The 21306-nt window shown below is 34.1% G+C and overlaps 1 protein-coding gene and 1 long non-coding RNA gene across 2 annotated transcripts; both read right to left on the bottom strand.

The window, feature by feature from the left end:
* Positions 1-2366: 2366 nt before the first annotated feature.
* Positions 2367-4936, bottom strand: LOC133288737 (uncharacterized). The gene is made up of 3 exons (XR_009748397.1): positions 4664-4936; positions 3657-3745; positions 2367-2638 (listed from the first exon to the last, which is right to left on the bottom strand). It is a non-coding gene; the product is annotated as an uncharacterized LOC133288737 (long non-coding RNA).
* A 7689-nt stretch (positions 4937-12625) lies between these two features.
* Positions 12626-19547, bottom strand: LOC133288733 (BRASSINOSTEROID INSENSITIVE 1-associated receptor kinase 1-like). The gene is made up of 11 exons (XM_061486550.1): positions 19200-19547; positions 18401-18533; positions 18249-18320; positions 16994-17137; positions 15859-15930; positions 15668-15739; positions 15347-15423; positions 14565-14693; positions 14125-14466; positions 13576-13970; positions 12626-13156 (listed from the first exon to the last, which is right to left on the bottom strand). The coding sequence occupies exons 1-11, from the start codon at positions 19291-19293 to the stop codon at positions 12836-12838; spliced, it is 1851 nt and encodes a 616-aa protein (XP_061342534.1). The 5' UTR covers positions 19294-19547; the 3' UTR covers positions 12626-12835.
* Between the last annotated feature and the right edge of the window lie 1759 nt (positions 19548-21306).

The raw sequence follows: 21306 nt of genomic DNA, 5'->3' as shown, positions 1-21306 counted from the left end.
ATGAAAATAACTCCCAGGGTCAAAGCCATAGGCAGTCAACATACCAAGGTCACTGACAAGGATTACCAGACCACTAGAAATTTTGGTTTCATGGCCTGATACATCTTGGTAGCAATAGGATGGATAATGTACTTACCCATATGGCCTCAGCCAATACCTCATCTACCATTTGACCCTTCGGAACAATGATCCGATCTTTGTAAAATTTAAGACCGAACCTATCAGTGGACACAAAGTCCTATTCTTTCATGGACTGAATCTCTTCATCAAGCAATTGAGCTTCTTTGATCCGCTCAACTAATGAGTTCTGGACTACCGTAGTAGTCAATAAATGCAGACTATCCTCGGTATTCACAGGAATGCAGAGATCCCTGAATTTCTCAATCAAATTATACTCAGAAATCATCAAATTGGCCATACCAAGCGTCTTTCTGCTTAAAGCATCTGCTACTACATTAGCCTTACCGGGGTGATATTGCAATTCAAAATCATAATCCTTCAGGAATTCCACCCATCGGCGTTGCCTCATATTCAGCTCTTTCTGATCAAACAGATACTTCAAGCTTTTGTGGTCATTGTAGACAATGAAATCGGCCCCCGTATAGAAAGTGTCGCCAGATTCTCAATGCGAACACTACGGCTGCCAACTTAAGATCGTGTGTCGGATAGTTCTTCTCATGCGGCTTTAACTGCCGAGAAGCATAAGCAACCACCTGACGAAACTGCATTAAAACACAGCCTAACCCAAACTTAGAAGCATCACAATACACCACAAATTTACTGGTAGGATCCGGCAATATCAATACCGGAGCTGTAGTCAACTTCCTTTTTAACTCCTGAAAACTCACTTCACATTCTTGGGTCCACACAAATGGGTTCCCCTTACGGGTTAACCGTGTCAAAGGTAGTACCATCCGTGAGAATCCCTCAATAAAACACCTGTAATACCCAGTCAAACCAAGAAAACTCCTGATTTCTGTAATATTTTTAGGACGCTCCCAATCTAACACTGCTTCAATCTTACTCGGGTCCATTGCCACTCCTTCAGATGAAATGACATGGCCCAGAAATTGTATCTCAGAAAGCCAGAAATCACACTTTAACGGTTTAGCATACAACTGATGCTCTTTCAGAATCTGCAAAACAATCTTTAAATGCTCAGAATGCTCTTCTTTGCACCTTGAATATATCAGTATCTCATCAATAAAGACAACCACAAATTGATCCAGATAGGCTTTAAAGATCCGATTCATATAACTCATAAAAGCGGCTGGTGCATTCGTAAGCCCAAAAGGAATAACCAGGTACTCGTAGTGCCCATATCAGGACCTGAAAGCTGTCTTCGGAACATCATCTGACTTTATCCGGATTTGATGATACCCGGACCGAAGATCAATCTTAGAAAATATAGTCGCACCACGCAACTGATCCAACAAATCGTCTATACGCGGCAAAGGATACTTATTCTTGACAGTAACCTTGTTCCACTGCCGGTAATCTGTACACAATCTTATAGACTCGTCCTTCTTCTTAACAAAGATCACCGGGACTCTCCACGGAGATACACTCTGTCTGATAAAATTCTTACTAGACAAGTCTTCGATCTGCTTCTTCAATTCAGATAATTCCAGAGGTGACATCCGGTATGGGGCAAGAGAGATAGGCCCCACGCCAGGTAACAAGTCGATTGTAAATTCAATTTCCTTCTCTGACGAAAATTCGAAATTTCATCCTTATCACAGTCAAATCGAATGCTTCATTATTAATTCAAGCTCTTTCTGCCTAGTTGCAGTCCAAGTCTGCTGTAGTGCAGCCAAAATCGCTACAACATGATCCGGTGGTGGATCATGATTATTAAAAGTTCTACGAGTTCTCCTTGGAGGAACCATATCTCTGCATATATTACACTAAGGAATGAGTTAGCTACGCTCACACTCAGTGATCACACATGCATTATACAGCACTGCAAGAAAACACTCAAGAACTTCCAACTTCAAATATATTATGCTATATATCATGTAACTCCCTAGAGCAACTGCTCTGATACCATAAATGTAACATCCCCGTCTCGAGCCGGTTCAATTAACATACATATGATACAAACAGAAACAGCGGAAGACTTACTTACGAAAATACGAACTAACTTTTTCTTTTTCTTTAATCCTTTTTCACAAGACATATCACATTGCATACTTCTTCTAATTTAATTCTTATTTTACGGAGACGAAAATCGGACAGAGTAACCTCTGTAAATCGGACAACTGGGGATTTTCCAATCCCACACTCAAGAGTTCCTGATAGACAGTTTAAACAATATATATTTCCAGAAGTACCAGTCATGCAAACATACTCAGATACCCATCTATGGGCGCATGCTGAACTTGGCTCTGTGCCACAAATCTAATAGCATGCAATCCAATACATAACATAACTGAATACTACATAGTCATATCATCATGCCTGAATACATAAATGTACATGTATCGAATATGAACACTATGCAACAATACATCTTTTCCAAAAATACGTCTAAAACAAATAGTAGCATCCGACCACCCAGAACTCCACATCCTCATACTAGTACCTCTAGCCACGGTTAGTGTCCTTGTCCCATGAGGCTCTTCAATTAACTGTGTTCCTGAAATCATATCCCCAAACGGGGTTAGAGACGAATCTCTAGTAAACTCCAGGTTTATGGAAAACCCTCCATACCCTGGGCTCACTTCCTGCATGACAGTCAGATACATAATATACAAAACATCATATAAGCAATTATCATAACTGAACAAAGCATATATACATATCTTATCAAAGACAAACGCGGTCATTCCCAAGGGATGACCCCAAGCGAAAATCAACACACGTAACAAATATCTTTTACAAAAATCATCACAATACTCACATCAGAACAAAACGTGTTATATCAAAGATGTACGCAATCGTTCCCAAGGGATGACCCCAAGCGGAAATCAACGTACGTAACAAATATCATTTACAAAATCATCATTCATATCCCATAAAACATGTCATAAAATCAAATATCATAACTAAACAAAACATATACACATATCTTATCAGAAACGTACGCGGATATTCCCAAGGAAGGACCCCAAGCGGAAATCAACGCACGTGTTCCCAAGGGAGGACCCCAAGCGGAACCAGAACATATCAGAGGCGTACGCAGTCATTCCCAAGGGAGGACCCCAAGCGGAAATCAACGCACGTGTTCCCGAGGGAGGACCCCAAAGCGGAACCAGAACATATCAGAGGCGTACGCAGTCATTCCCAAGGGAGGACCCCAAGCGGAAATCAACGCACGTGTTCCCGAGGGAGGACCCCAAAGCGGAACCAGAACATATCAGAGGCGTACACCATCAGTCCCGAGGGAGGACCCCAAAGCGAACATCCGGGTACTATACAATCAATGGCCAGATATTGTTACAGAAATCATATTACAGAAGTCATATCATAACAAAACATATCATATTAACACATATCAAAGTAAATACATCAAAACAAAACATATCATATTATCATATAGCTCTATATGAATGCATCTATATCATGTATCTCATACATATCATACAACCTGACCACAGTCCGTACACTATGGCGGAACACAAAGTAGGAGCGAACCCCATAAACATAGAGCTTACCTCTTTGAGCTTTACAATCTGCTTACTTGAAGAACAAGCTACTTATCATACTCCACGAGAATCCAAACGTTCACAGTCCCTAGGTACACCTAGAGAAGGAATTCAACATAAAACTCAATAAAATGATATAATGCCATGTAAATATACAAGACACACACTTTATTGTTTATTTTCTTTTTACTTAATCATATTAAGTCATGAGTGGGTGGTTCTTTGTTCAACAAATCCCCACAAAATTCCATATATTCACTTAGTCTTAGGATAGTCCCAAAAGGCCTTTAGAACACTCATTACTCCTCTTAGCACCTAAAAGCCTATTTTTCCCAATTTAAGGCCGAATGCCCATTACAAAGGAGCTATAAGATTTCTCTTTGTCTAGTGCCTAAACCCAAGCTTAGCCACCTATATAAATTATTTTACGCATATAAGTATCCTCACTTTGCGAAACAATATCTCCGAACATATACCTCATTTGAAAATGGCCAAAACTCATTTTAAGGCCATACAAAGGAGCTACCTTATTTTCTTTTTTATTTCACCAAAGCGAAGGTCCATACACCTTAGAATATCATTCCACGCATAAAAGTATGCTCGCTTTGTAAAACAGTAACTCATAGCACATACTTCCTTTGAAAATGGCTAAGAGGCACATAAAGGAAATCATGTCAACTTCATGATTTCAATGCTTTACTCCATCAAATTCAAGCTTATCACACACCTCTAATCCAAGATTCGTTAATTGATATATATGACACTGTTCATCTCTACAATACTATTCATGTATGCGTTACTATTCACGTATACGACACTATTCAAAAATACGGTATTTTTAATTTTCCAAAATACATTTTCACCGTTAAAATTCTCATCTAAACACTTTTCTCAACATGAGCTAAACCTGAATTAAGCTCTAACATGCTCAATCAATCCAAATTTTTAAAATGAAAACCTATATTCAATCTTTCTCAAAACTCAAAGAAAACAAAGATTTCTTAACATGAACTTACCTAGAATGAAGGGAGAAGCTTGCTTCAAGCTCCCATGGCTTCAAGCTCCATCAAAACCCATATTTTCCATGAAATTCGAATTCTTTGGGGGAGAAGATCTCTCTCTACAGTGAACCCCACTCAGAAATACTGGTACCAATAGATTCCTCTCGAAATTTCTCACAGGTTTGGCTTTGGAACGGAGTGATTTGGAGGTCTCTAGCTCAAGTTATGAATTTTGGAAGAATTTTAATCAAAATCTCCATTTTCATTTTCTTTCCTTCGTTCTCTCTGTCTCGCGTCCGTAAAGAGAAGGGAACAGTGACTCCCTTGAGTCACTTATATAAATTCATTATACTAGCGGGTATAAGCTCATCTATCTACACACCTCCATTCATTACCAAACTTTAACCAATAGACTAGAATATTTTTCTAGTCACGTTTCTATTTTTACTTTCACTTTTAGATAACTTTATTTATCCGCATTTTTTACCTCTTAACTGTCATTTTAACTCATTTTTCACCAAAAGTGACTTTATTTCTTTTTCTTTGTAATTATCCTTCAATATTAAATCCATAATAAATGTGAGGGTCATTATACAATGACTGGTTTTGCTGAACGTCAAGATGGACTATATGTGGTTAGGTCATCAAAGGAGCTGCCCAATATGTGTGAAAGAAATAAGGGACAATGTTTTTCCTCTTGCACTTCTGTAAATAAGAATGTTGATTTCAGTGGCACCTGTAATAGCAATATTTCTGATAGTTCATTGCTTTGGCACCGTCGGTTAGGTCATTTGTCAAAATCAGTTTTACAGCAAATGACTATACAATTCCCTTTTATTCCTAACATTCATGTTAACCCATGTGACATATGCCATCTAGCAAAACAAAAAAGGTTGCCTTTTCCTATTAGTGACAGCAAAACAAATGCAATTTTTGAACTTCTCCACGCAGATATATGGGGCCCTTACTCAGTTAGCTCTATATATGGCCATAGATACTTCCTCACGTTAGTTGATGATCACTCAAAGTTTACATGGGTGTTTCTTATGAAAACAAAAGGAGAAACACGTAATCACCTTCAGAATTTTGTTGCATATATCAAGAACCAATGGAGGACATCCCTTAAGTGTTTGTGTTCTGATAATGGAGTTGAGTTTATCATGACCGAGTTTTACTTAAAAGAAGGAATTACACATCAACGAACCTGTGTGGAGACACCACAGCAGAATGGGGTGGTAGAAAGAAAGCACCAACATATACTAAATGTTGCCAGGTCCTTATACTTTCAAGCCAACCTTCCAAAGCAACTTTGGTGCTTTGCCATCACCCATGCCATCCACATCATTAACCGTACCTGCAGCCCAAAGCTAAACAACAGATCCCTTTATGAGATCCTCCACAACAGCCAACCTTCATTAGAACTTCTCCGAGTATTTGGATGCTTGGCCTATGCCTCCACATTGACTGCACATAGATCAAAATTTTCTCCACGAGCACGTAAGGCAGTGTTCTTAGGCTATCGCATGGGTACCAAAGGATACTTGCTTTATGACATTTCTTCCAAAGACATTTTCATTTCAAGAAATGTATTTTTTTATGAATACTATTTCCCTTTCCATACACACACAGATAAACCAGCCCAAATCAGCTCACCTCTACCCACCAACAGCCCATCTCTCACCTTTATACCAACCATTGATGCAGATCAACCTGTATCATTCCCAAATAGCCAAAATCCAATAAACCAACCTTCGCCTATCCATACTAATGACACCAATATAACAGATGTTGTTCTGCATGATCCTAATTATCTTCCATTGCCACGTCAACCTGATGGTGTGACCAATTTGACAGATGTTGATATGCATGATTCGGACCTCTCCACACTGCCACGTCGTTCCTCACGCATAAGGATGCCTCCACGTTACCTTGAAGACTACCATTATAGTCTATCTGCTGTTCACTCTGCCCAATCAAGTCTAGGTAATCTTTCTTCTTCTCTCATAACTCACCCTTTATCAAATGTCATCTCTTATAACTCTTGCAGCACACCCTATAAACGTTTTTGCTTAAATGTTTCCACACACACTGAACCATCATCCTATTCCCAAGCCATTAAACATGAAGAATGGAGAAATGCCATGAATTCTGAAATATCTGCATTGACTTTTAACAATACTTGGTCCATCGTTGACCTTCCTGATGGTAAAGTTCCCATTGGCTGTAAATGGGTTTACAAGATCAAATACCGTTCCACTGGTGAGATTGAAAGATATAAGACTCCTTTGGTCGCGAAAGGGTTTACCCAACTCGAAGGCGTTGACTACTTCGATACCTTTTCACCCGTAGCCAAAATGACTTCCATCCGTACTCTCCTTGCTATAGCTGCAAGCAAGGGCTGGCTTCTTGAACAACTCACAAAATTTACCCAAAATTGTGATATTTGTTTCACAACTTACAAGTACTGCAAATTTGGGAGCTGACCAAGCTGTGGAACCAGTTGTCCCGAAAGGCTTGCATTTCCAAGATCACTAGCCAAACACAAATTAATTTTTCACTATATGCACAAACGTTCATAAAACTAGTGGTAAAGATGACATAAATAACTTACACACTGATCACACTATCATAACGATTGCATTTAACATGAAACCATGTGCATGGAGTGGCAAGGGTAACATCCCAGCTTTGAAGTTTATTGTTAGGATCATTCAACCTGTTCTTGAATGCAGTCAGGGCATCACCTGTCATAGCAGCAATATTCAGGTGCAATTGCAAATATTCATAATATTAAATCATTCAGAGTAAAGAATCAAACAAGTGTCAACACTTACGTTGCTCCATAAAATTGTGTGAAATTCCGGAAGTGAAAAGTGAAAACTGTTTGGGAATTTAAGCGTGAGAGAAATCCTACTTGTGTTATGAATGGATTATGGACTAACTGAGAATAATATAAATATTAGGACCCCTTAATTAATTAAGATTTTTGGTTTAACTCCTCCAGTTTTACTTGTCATTCAAAAACAGAACAAAAATTAAGAAAATAAAATAGAATAAAAAAGGGTTAAGATTTATATTGTAGGAAAAGTGATTGTGTAATGTTATAGAGATTCGTTTTGCGTGTCATAATTCTTTTTTTTTTCTTTTTTTTTCAAAAAAATGTGAGCTCCACGTAATGTTGTGTGTATATGAAAGTTTGTTGCGTACAAATGCAAATCTCAATAAAAAAAAAAGGCATAGCATAATTGAGTTATTTTCTTAACACCGCTCATTTAATGGGAACAGATATTTATGCATCAATTAAAACCCCATAGAGTAAGCACAAAAGGTCACCACTTACTTACCTTCTGGATTGCCAGAAACCTTAAGCACCAAATGAAGCAACAAGAGAGACCAAAGAAGAAACGAACTTACGAAAGATGATAGATTCATAGCCATGCACGTGCAGTTCAATAATCCCTCATTCTTAATATTAAACCATCATACCCGTCACCGTCAAGCTCAGAAGCAAGTTGACCAAAAGAAATAGCTGTGAACTTCAAGATCTAGCATTACTGTCATTCCAATAATAAATGCTTTTATCCGTATACTTGAAAATTGGGTGTTCGCTTTTATTCTTTTCTTTTTATTTTTTATTTCTCTATAATTTAATTTTGTAGGGCTGACAACTTGCAAGGATCAACGACTGTCTCCACGCGATTTTCCAGCGTGCTTTGTCTTCACTCGCATACTTCCCGCGAAAATTTCCGAGGAGGTCACCATCCCAAAATTGCCCCAAATCAAGCACGCTTCACTATGGAGTTCTTCCGTTCCAGGCTACCGAAAAGTAGATGCATCTTGTTAGAATAGCTAGTACCAATTAATTCTTAAAAGCTATCTCAACTGTACCGTCTCATACCAGCACAGTCTCTAAAATCCTTCTCTTTTGGATAATGATTCGATTCATTCATGTACCCCATCGCTGGAAGTCTGTCAAGAGCCGCTCCTTGCCCATGCCCTTTCGCACCGGCGATCACTCCCCGTCCTCGTCAACACCCGGGATGTTACATAAAATGACACAACTTTACATCCTTTAAAATGATACACATTTTTTCCAATATATTATGGAAAAGATATTTTTGCTCCAATTTAATATTAGTGGAACCTATTAACTTTTATATGAATATGAGAGAAAAAAAAATTCATCAAAAACAAAAATATCAAACCCATATATTATTTGGGATAAATATTTCTCATGTTGCATGAGATAATTTTATTTCTAACACACACGTAAAATGTATGAGATCTATATTTTCTTTTTCTCTCTCTTCTTCTCGTATGGACCTCACACATTTTTATGTGTGTATTACAGAAAAAGTTATTTCCTATAACATGTAATCTCATATTATTTAGCACAACTGAAAGATGAATAGGATTATATTGACAAAAAAAATTTTTACAAACTACACTATGTCTGACCGGTAATAGTCTACTCAAGAGTGTATTACCAGTTAGAAACAGTGTAGTTTGTAAGTTTGTAAACAAAAAATTTATAAATATAATCTTCCCCCTGAAAACTTACTATTTACAATAAAAAAAATTACCTGTACTTTTTATGTAAGATTTTGTCCTTACTTTACTCTACTCTAATTCTTATTGAAATATAGATCAAGAATTGAAGATAATAAAGGAAAATATTATAAAATCCCTTATGGTTTTGCTTTGAATTATTTATATCCCAATAACTTTTTTTCAAACTTGCTCCCAATGTTTTTTTTTTTTTCATTCAAATCAATCCTTAATACCGTTAGAAATTAAATTTATCTGCCGATTTTAGCCTTTTTAAAAAAAGAAAATAGATTGAGGACAAAAACAATAAAAGAAGAAATAATACCAAATATGTTAAAAATTTATAACACTTAAAGAAAAAACAAAGAAAAATAGAAGAAAAAAATCAAATTTATCTAAATCAGAAAGAAGAATATAAAAATAAACTATGGAGAAAAATAAGATTATATATGTTGGAAAGTTACAACAATAACAAAAAGACTAAAAGTAAAAAAAAAATAAAAAAATAAAAAAGTAAAAAAACTAAACACAAAAGAAATAGAAGAAAAAATAAGACCAAATATATTAAAAATTTACAACACTGACTTCTTTTTTTCTTTTCTTTTTATTTTTTTGTCTTATTTTTTCTTTCATTTCTGTTAACAAAAGTGAAAAGAAAAATAAAAGAAAAAAAGACCAAACATATCAAGTCAAAAAAAAAGAAAAAGAAAATACTGAAGATAAAATAAAGAAAAAAGAAGAAAAAATAAAATCAAATATGTTGGAAACTTATAGCAATGATTTCTTTTTCTTATATTTCTCTTTTGTCTCCTGCCTATTTTATTCTTTTTAATTTAGATTATTTTAATTTTTTTTAAATATTTGACTTTTCTGTTAATGTTGTGAATTTTCAACATATTTAGTTTTCTTTTTCTTTTTCTTTTTTTTGGGTTCATTTTTTCTAAAGTTACTTTAGACAAGTTTATCTAATGTTTGCCGAAACGACATCGTTTTGAGGCGAAAATCATGGTGTATTTGTAATTTTAATTTATTTCAGGTTATAATAATCTTTATTATTCTAATTTTTTTAATTTTTCGACCTCAAAACGACGTCGTTTCGGTGAACATTAGACAAAATTGTCTAAAGTAACATTAGATACTTTTTCCCCATTTTTTTTTTTATCATCATTATATTTTTTTCTTTTTTATTTAGACACATTTGATCTTATTTTTTCTATTTCTTTTTTGTGTTTCTTCTATTTTCTTCTTTTTGATTTAGACTATTTTTATTTTTATTTTTTATTTTTAGTCTTTTCTATTATTATTATAAATTTTCAAAATATTTGATCTTATTTTTTCTTCTATTTTTTGTCCTTAATTTATTTTATTATTTTTGTTTTAAACATATTTGATCTTTTTTTCTTCTATGTCTGTTTTTTTAGTCCTTTCTATAATTGTTGCAAGTTTCCAATATATTTGTCCTATTTCTTTCTTCTTTTTTCATTTTTTTTATCGTCAATCTATTCTCTTATTTTAAAAATTGTAAAATAGATAGATTAATTTAATTTCTAACAATTCAAAGCAAAAAAAAAAGTACTAAAACAATTCATAGGAGGATAAATGACTTAAAAAAAGGGTTTGTGCTTTAAAAAAAAAAGGTTCGTCTTTTCTAGGGGTATTCATCAACCGATCCAAACCGAATAAACCAAAAATCGAAAAACCTAAAATCGAAAAAAAATCGAAAATTTTACTTGGATTAGATCGGTTTTTGGATTGAGTGATGAAAACTGATCCAATCCAAACGGATCTAATATATTAATTCCCCTCTACCTACTTAGGCTTTTCTCCAATCATAGCCCAAAAATTTCTAAACTCAATACCCATTAACCCATCAACTAAACCTAAGAAAAAGCTTAGTCACATCTCTTCAACAAAATTTTATCTGTGTAGAGCTTCATATCTCATTGCCCCACAAAAAAACCTATATAATCATTTACAAATGCTTTTGTATTTCAAAAAAAAAAATTACAAAGTGAATATATACAAAGGATGTTATTTGCACAATAATCATGAAACAAATCTTAGGATTTTCAGAAAACCGAAAACCGATCCAATCCAAATCGAAAAAAATTGAGTTGGATCGGATCGGATTTGAAAAATAATCAAAACTGAATGGATGATTACATGATTAAACCGAAGGGATTGGATCAGATGATTTTTGGCTTCCAAAACCGATCCAATCCAGACCGCGAACACCCCTAGTCTTTTCTACAGTCAATGTAAATAAATTATCTACATTGAGCCCAAAATAACATCATTTTAAAATGAAAATCAAGATATTTTTGTAATTATGATTTATGGCAGGGTTATAATAATTTTTTTCATTATAAATTTTTTTTTTCAACACAAAATGACATCTTTTTTGGAATGAATGTAGATTACATTCACGGTATAAATATTAAAGTCTTAAAAAAAGACATAAAAGTCTAAATGATTCAAAGTAAAACTACAAGAGGCTTTTTGAATTTTTCTCAATTATAAAATATTTCCTCAAGAAAGGTCGGAGTAGTACCGGTAGCCGAGAAGATGAGAGAACATAGATTGAGGTGGTTTGGGCATGTGATGAGAAGGCCCATGGATGCTCCTGTAAGAACAGAAGTTTGTTACCAAGAGCTAAACACAAAAAGAGGCAGAGGTAGGCCGAAGCTTACTTAGGGGAAGATAGTAAAACAAGATTTAATGGAGTGAGATATAAATTGGCGGACAGTATGTCTTAGAACGGAATGGAGAAAAGCTATAAGTATGGTGGAGGGTTAGACCCGTTGTTATTCCTATGTTCCAGATAGTCCCTTTTTAGTCTGTTTCCCCTTCATTTCCCCCACTTCTTCTTGTCCCTTTCTTTTTTACTTTTATTTATTTATATATACATATATTTTTATTTTATTTTATTTTTTATTTTTATCTTATTTTATTTTATTTTTTATTCTATTTTTTTATTTTTATTTATCTATTTTTTATTTATTTATTTTTTGCTTTTTTTTTTACTTTTTTGCAACCGTTTTGTATCTTTCATGTGGGTTCATCTACCACCGACCCTAATTAATTAGGGATAAAGATGTTGTTGATGTTGATAAAATATTTCCTCAAAAGAAACTGTGCAATGAGATAATTAGATAAACTTTGCAGTTAATTAAGAATATTTTAGATATCAAATTTTGTCTTCATATGAAAAACTCAATGTATTTATGAATAAAAAACATTCATCGCTTGAAATGTAAAAAGTTTTTCAGATCAAACTAAATAGGTCATTTGCTTGGCTAGAATGCTGTTATGCTACAACTTGGACGGTGTCATTTAGTTTTGCTCTCAGCTATTTCGTTTGAGAAAATTGATTAGCTGCATTTTCAGCTTTCTATATTATAATAGAATTAATGATTAGTCACTGCCTTATTTCATTTTTTTACTTCTTATTAATGGTTGTATTTTCAACTGACACAATATATGGTCATGATCACAAGGTCATAATGAAACATCTCATTATTCTATTATCCCCTGCAATTATATTTCCCAGAAGATGACAATCATATGCACAAATAAGTAGTATATAGCTTTCAAGCAGAGAGTGTTGCATTAGGCAGGATAGTGCACAATGTTCGAAGATCATCTAGGACCTGATAGTATATCTGGTTGCATATTTGCAGTTGAGTCCATTATCAAATCACCAGTGTGGTGATACTGATGGGTTTGGTTGAAATCTTTGCGGATAATCTCCTCTTTCTGCCATTGATCCCATTTTTCTGGCAAACCATCACCCTCTAGCATTCTCACCACCTCAGACATCTTGGGCCTTTCCCAATGGGACCCTTGTGTGCATAGACATGCCATTTGGATTAGCTGTTCTACCTCCTCCTCATCATAATTTCCCTTTAAATTTGCATCCACCAGTTTCTCCAATCTCCTCTCTTTCAGAAGTTTTTTAACCTTGGCACAAAATAATGTCAGTTGCCAACAATCACCGTTAGTCATTGGAGTTAAATATGTGTATATAACCAATGTAGCAATAATGAACTAAACAACAGCCAGGAAGATGAGATTCTAGAATCTGGCATAGAAATAGGAACAACCAAATCAATATTGTATTGTATTTTTAAAGCAAAGGCTAGTTATACCACAAGAAATAACCAGAATAGTTATGCAAATAGATGCTTTCATGTCTCATTTTATTATGATAGTGTCATATGAGAAATGGTCTCTTGACCTGTCAATTAATGACTTATTTTCATGATGTGATGATTATATTAAAATACAATATTGAGAGGATCCATTCCCAAATATTTATACGACAATAAATAACAACAAACAAGTACTAATGGCATATTTTTCATAAACTGAATACCTACCCAATCAAGCAACATGATATCATCATTTTCGGCAAGTCGTGCTAGATCAAAAGCCCTCTTTCCAGTTATTAGTTCAAGAAGCATAACACCATATCCAAAAACGTCAGTCTTCTCTGAAGACTTTCCAGTTGAGAGGTACTCAGGTGCTATATGCCCAAGGGTACCACATACAGCAGTGGTAACATGAGTTTTTTTGTAATCCATAAGCTTTGCTAAACCAAAATCTCCAACAACTGCTTCAAATTCCTCATCCAACAATATATTAGCAGCTTTGACATCACGATGAATAATCTTCGGGTTACAATGATCATGCAAATAGGCAAGGCCCCTAGCAGCTCCCAGGGCAATATGCTTCCTTTTTGACCACTCAAGTGGTGGTTGAGATTCCGGACGCTCTAGAACAACAAAATCAATATAAACACATTTTTAGCATGAACACATGATTTAAAAGTTTACAGTGAGAACATTTTTAATATGAACACGTTTTAATAAAAGCTATGCATTTCTTCACAATAATCCAAAACAACTTCAAAAGACTAATAAGGATACCACGTAAACAAGATGCTACACTTCCGTTAACCATGAAAGGATATACAAGTAACCGCTCAGTAGTTGTTGCGCAAAAACCACGCAGCCGAAGCAAATTTCGATGCACAGCCATGCTGATCATTTCCACTTCAGTTTGAAATTGTAGCTCCCCACCTTGGGTGCGTTCCTCTTTAAGTCTTTTTACTGCTACAAGAGAACCATTTGCTAAGCGTCCTTTATAAACTTTGCCAAATCCACCTGTACCAAGAAGGTTATTCTTATCAAAACTATCTGTTGCAACTTGCAGTTCCCGCAGTGAAAACTTTATAAGCTGACCAAGGTGAACTTCAGGATCCTGCTCAGCTGCCAGTAAAAGACACACAAATGTAGGAAAATCAGCAACGGTTATCATATTCAGTTTTAATCAGTATGTATACCATCTTTTATGATAGTCAACTAACCAGGAACATCAAAGAAATAATCCTTTGGCTTTCTTCTAAGGCAATAAGCAAGTGCAATTGCAGGGGCAGCAAACAACACAGCAACACCCACAGCAACTCCTCCAGCAATAGCCCCAGTGGCACTGCTACCTACATGGATTAAAAGAATTAAATGGTAAAGTATAACTCTATTATTAATTCCCTCTCTTGAATTTGACCATCCACCTAAAGAAGCTTCAAAAGAACCAATTCAACTCAAAAACTTAAGCTAGTGGGTGAAGTTACATTAATGGTTTTTATATATCTCTAACAGAAGCTATATATTTAAGCATGCGGAAGAAGCTATGCTTAAGGTATCTCCATCATCAGAGATACCCTAAGAATGAAAAGGTTCAGTCACAGGTGCCATCCAAAATTACAAAATAAACATATGGAGAAAAGGAAACAAGTGACTGCAGCTTGTACAGAAACAAAAGCAAATTACTAGAAAAATTGAAAACCTTTTACATAGTATTAATTTTATGAGTTATAAAACACCATTATTTTTCCTTTGCTTATCTTAGTGGTTTCAAATTTTGGGTCAAGTGATTCTTTTACATGGTACCAATTTTTAGTTAACCTAGTGGTGTAGAGTTTGATTTTGCTATCAATTTTAGTGGTAAGCCTGTATTTTTCATGTTTCAAGCCTAGTGGACTCTCACATGAGGGGCATGTTAAGAGTTACATTCTCAGCTTATGTTTTTAGGTCAATTATTCTTTACAAATTTAATTAATTACAAGCAAAGAAACAAATATTTACAAACCTGACGTAGTTTGTTGTTGCCGAGAAAGTGGTGGAGCTAGAGGGGATTTCTTCTTCAAGAAAGGGTTATGGTCAAAACTGTAAAAGGGAACACAGGCATTAGCAAAATTTTGGTATCTCATCCCTCAATAGTAATAGTAATGTGTTAGGATCAAATTGCAGGGTAAGGGACTCGAGTCCCACGTCATAAGTATGGGTCTATGGGATTCTGATGAAAGGTTTATATGGGGCGTGGGTTCTCCCACTACAATGGCTAGCTTTTGTGGTGTGGCTCTCCAAAGGTTCTTATCATAATGATATAAACAATTTCATTTGCACCAACCTGACTGGAGTAAACATTGAAAATGAACCATTGACTGGGACATCTCCTGATAAGTTGTTGTTTGCTAAATCACTATATTCCACAGTGACCATGGTGTCAGGTCATGCATAAAAATAAAAATACATCACTATAACAAGGTATCTACATTTGGAGTAGTTCATGAAAAATCTAGATATATGAGTGAAACTCACAGGATTTGCAGGGTAGTAACATTGGTCAAAGACATAGGAATGTTTCCAGACAAGCTGTTATTGTTGAGGCGCCTAGTTCAGGGAGCAAATTCAATTAGCTTGCAGATAATAAACTACTGATAGAGAAGAGTAACAAGACATGATAGCAAACAATTATCAAGTAGCATGTGTGTTGAGTGTGTTCGCTATAATAACTTGTTGCTGACTTAAATTAGAAGACTAGGATATATAACGAAGTATTCTACATAGCAATGTAAATTGGACACAATTGAAAAATGTCTAAATCCAGGCATGACTGATGCCATTCCCTTTTGGAAATTTATGTAGAAGGTGGTCAAAATGCTCCTCCCCTTACCCCTAACACAATCATTAAAACTCCCTTCCATGAAAATAAATTTGCAGGGAAAAAACCAAGAAAACAAGCAGAGCTTCAATCCATTATAATATAATCACGTCGAAGCCTTAACTATTAAAATGTGGGAGGGAATGGAATCTAAGAGCTAATCACGATTACTTGATTTTAAAAAAAAAAGTAAGTTCAGTTGTGGTAAAAGTAAATTAAGGAACATAACACACAAGCCCTGCCAAGCATTTGAAGAAAATTCATGCAGCCAAGGTGGCAATGGCACCCCTAGACCACCATCACCCCCTCAGCCCATTTAAGTGGATGCTCATGAACAATTGTTACATTGACTTTATTGCATCTTTAATATACAGAGAGGATGAATTGGTCAATATACACATGTAACAAACACACTTAACATTTTATTCATGAATATTTAAGCAGAAAAAACTCCAGTATTAGTTGCACATAAAAATTTGTCACCTTTTCCAACCAGTTAAATAGTTTGAAGTTATATTTTTTACTAGACCGACCAATATGAGCACTACGATCAATCATCATATATTTCATTTTATTAGGTAGAATGATTCTTTTCTTAGGCATGTGTTTGAAGTATATTACAGGCTCTGTTGGAACTGAAATAGTCATATTGTAGGCTGCATAATCTGCCACCATTTTATGTGGGAAAGCAAAATTTATGAAGGTTAAAAAGTAAATGAAGAAACAAAATTGAAACATATATAAATAAGTTTTGCAGATAAAAGATATGAGATGAAGGAAAGCATGACATACAGGTAACGTAGTTGTTTAAGGTTGGCCAGTGTGTCCGGAATGAGACCAGTTAACTTGTTCGAGTAAAGATCCAAGCTCTCCAACTTTGTCAAATTTCCAAGCTCCTTTGGGATATTCCCAGTTATGTTATTACTGTAAAGTTCCCTGTCATTGAAAAGAAAAATATTTCCAGATTTGAGCAAGTAAAAAAGTCCAATAAAATACTAAAAATGGAAGAAAACATTTGCATTAATGCTGTGAAAAGGGTCAAAATCTAATAGAAGTTGGTATGGTGAAAATTGAACCACACAAATATATATTGATGGCTTGTATAATATTCAATATGTAATCTTTTCTTCAGCAATTTATAAAACTATCGCCAAGAGACTGGCTAATGTCAAGCTTAGGAAGGCACCAAAAGTTGATAATACAACTGTTCCTCAAGAAAATTGATTGTTCAACAAGAAAATATGTGTGAGGAGGACAGCCCTTGCTTAGATTGAGACTCTCTACTACAACCAACAGAGGTAGGGCAGAAAACCTTCAAATTTTGACATTTTGATTGAGTAGGAAAATCAAAACATATTGCAATTGGGAAAATCTTTTATTTTATTCCATTCTAGGATCACTAAAATAAATAATGTACACCAATATTTCTATGATATGAACCAAGTAGATGAGTTCTGGGGATTTATCCATTTAATTGCCTTATTCACCTGTTTTACAAAGTTAAGCATACTAGCCCTGGAGAAGGTTATTTTTTTGAGAATCATATGTATGCAGCAAGTGATTTCTTGATAAAAACGTTGTTGAACAAAAAACAGAAGAAATCATGTAAATACCATAATAAAATCCGTTCACCCTGCCCACTTCCAAAATGGTCAAAGGAAACAACACAGCTTTTTTTTGTCAGAAGGAAAGGCAGACAAACAAACAAGAACTTTATGAAAAATGAGAAACATATTCTCAATGAAGAGCAACTTATCTACCTTGTTTTGGGAGTGGCAAGGGAGAAAATGTATTGTCAAACAAAATATAGAATATCAAGAGGAAACCTAAGTCCCTGCTCCAATCAGGGAATGGAGTTCACATAAGTTTGGAGCATTGAGGCAGTGAACAAAGAAATTAGTCTGATGCCTGGCCAATCAATATAGTCCTACTGTTTATAAGATCATGTTTAAAGAGAACAAAAACTGAATAACAATAAAGAAAACTAGCCAAGCAAAATCTGCTCACAAAATTTACCCAAAATTGTCATATCTGTTTCACAACTTACAAGTATTGCAAATTTGGGAGCTGACCAAGCTGTGGAACCAGTTGTCCCGAAAGGTTTGCATTTCCAAGATAACTAGCCAAACACAAATTAATTTTTCACTATATGCACAAACGTTCACAAAACTACTTGTAAAGATGACATAAATAACTTACACACGGGTCACACTATTATCACCATTGCATTTGACAAGAAACCATGTGCATGGATTGGCAAGGGTAACATCCCAGCTTCGAAGATTATTGCTAGGATCATTCAAACTGTTCTTTAATGCAGTCAGGGCATCACCTGTCATAGAAGCAATATTCAGGTGCAATTGCAAACATTCAAAATATTAAATCATTTGGAGTAAAGAATCAAACAAGTGTCAACACTTACGTTGCTTCATAAAATTGTGTGAAATTCGGCAAGTGAAAACTGTTTGGGAATTTAAGCGTGAGAGAAATCCTACTTGTGTTATGAATGGACTAAAATGAGAATAATATAAGAGTAAATACCGTTTTAATTTTAAGTCCTTAACAAAAAATACGGTTACTTACAAAAAGAAATCACTCTCGGTCCCTAAAAAATTCAAAGTCATTTAGTTGAAATCGTGGTCCCTCCTAAATTCAAAAAAAATCCACATTAGTCCGTCAAAAAGACTAAAATAAGTCCACCTTGAATTACACAGGGACCAGACGACTAATTTTTTTTTGTAAAAGACTAAATTGGGAATCCAATTTTTTGTTAGGAATCATTTTTTACACATAATATAAATATTAGGACCCGTGAATTAATTAAGATTTTTGGTTTAACTCCTCCAGTTTTACTTGTTATTCAAACATATGAAAGGCCACAAAACAGAACAAAATCAGGAAAATAAAAAATAGAATAAAAAAGGCATAATTGAGTATTTTCTTAACCCTGCTCATTAAAAGCACCTCTATTTAATGGGAACAAAAGGTCACCACTCACCTTCAGCGTTGCCAGAAACCTTAAGCACCAAAAGAAGCAACAAGAGTGACCAAAGAAGAAACGAACTTATGAAAGATGATATCACTCGCTCCATGTTTCCATTCCTCTTCAACTAAATTCCATGAGAATGAGATAGATTCATAGTCATGCACATGCAGTTCAACTTTAATCCCTCATGCACAAACCTTCTTAATACTAATTGATCTCCATCATCATACCCATCAAGCTCATAAGCAAGTTGACCTCGTTGACTAAAAGTAATAGCTGTGAACTTTAACAATTAACATATATCATGACCGTGCAAAGTTGGGGAGACTCAACAACCAAGTCCATGAACATTGCATTAGTAACTTTTCCTTCTTGTTATTATTTTCATTTTATTGTGATTGTTTGTTTCTTTGTATATGATATAATTTTGTAGGGTCCGTGACCCATATTTTTATGGGCCCATTACCATTATCTTTGAATAACCTATGAGAAAAAAGCTGCATAAAGAGAAGAGCACTCGCAGCGACAGAGAAAAAGAAAAAAGAAAAAGAAAAGTGAGAAAAGACAGAAGAAAAAGAAAGAAGACCCCTCAATTTGATCGGAATGAACTAAAATTTTACCTCCAGTTTAGGATGTCTTTTTTTAAAAATAAAAAAAATTAATTTTAACCCAACATAATTTTGTAAAGGTTTCTATTATAAAAAAAGTTTTTTTATAATGAAGAAAAAAATTAAAAGTTAAAACTTTTAAAAAAAGCTTTTTTTTTAGTATGTATGTTTATTTTACAGTTATACTCTTATTTCATATTTATATTTATAAATTTTATCATTTACTTTATTAATTCATCTTAATGATAAATTCTTTCCTCTTCTCTCTTTCAAAACCATTAGAACAGCTTTATATAATCATCATATAGCTTTTTATTTTATTTTTTAAGTTCTTTTTTAACTTTAGCTTAAAAAACAAATGTGTCAAATAGGCTCTTAGGAAAATATTAACAATATTTAGTAATTTATATGTAATTGTCACTTTGTGATTCAGATGTTTCTAGACCGGACAATTTATTTTGAGTATGTTTGGATCCTCTCTTTTTTAAGATAGAAGCTACTTATAAGATAAAGTTAAAAAAAAAAGAGCTTAAAAAAAGCTAAAAGTTGTTTGGTAATTACATAAAAAAATTAACTTAAAAGCACATATTTCAAGAAAACTATATCTTTATATCTCTATAGCTCTTCATTTTTTTAAAAAAACACACAATTCAAGAAAAACAAATAAGAGTTTTAAAAAAAGCTCCTCCTAAAAGCTTTTAACTTTTAGCTTTTTTCTTCATTATAAAAAAAAGAATTTTTCATTATAAGAGTTTTTCTCAAAATCTGTTTGGTCTAGCTTATGCTTATAAGTAGCTTCTAGTTTAAAAAAAAAAAAAGAATCCAAACAAGCACTTTACCTTTTTGGGGCATTATCTCTTTCCATCCTTGCTTTTACTCTTGATTTTCATATTTTATATGATATTATTTGATTCCTTTATTGTTATACAAAAAAAAATATTGAGTATTTGTATTCATTATTATTATTATTTGGTTATAGTGAAATTTAGGTGTACTCTATAATAACCCTCATCAGTAAAATAAGTACATTGGAATTTGTCATAATTTAGCAAAAAAATGATTAGATTAAAAATCTAATCATTAGGTAAATTAGATATAAAATTTAATTTATTACAAAGTAAGTCAATTTCCAGATAAAAGTAAAATTACATTGAGTATAATAGCCCATCTTAATCAATTAGTAAATATAGTGTAATTAATTAATTAAGCATGTTTTACTGAGTAAAATTAAGTATAATGCTTAATTAAATGAATCTGAGTCACTTTAGAGTTAAAAAGTGTACTCAATGAAAATTAACGGGTATAAATGGGTACTGGCGAAAGTGCCCAAAATATAAAAATAAAAATAGTAATATTCCTAGAATAATATTCCAGACTTTTGGGTAAAGTTTGGTAATTAATGGAGTTGAATAGATAGATGAACCAATACCCGCTTAAAGCCACTTAACCTATGTTAAGTGACTAAAAGCCAAAAGAGAACCCATTTCCCACCCATCCCTCGTCGACGCCAG

Source organism: Gastrolobium bilobum, unplaced genomic scaffold, assembly GCF_033153095.1.
Source record: "Gastrolobium bilobum isolate Gb01-03AN ecotype WA unplaced genomic scaffold, APGP_CSIRO_Gbil_v1 utg4168, whole genome shotgun sequence".
Lineage (NCBI taxonomy): Eukaryota > Viridiplantae > Streptophyta > Magnoliopsida > Fabales > Fabaceae > Gastrolobium > Gastrolobium bilobum.
The sequence above is the reverse complement of the archived record's forward strand: the minus strand, read 5'-3'. Positions and strand labels throughout refer to the sequence as shown.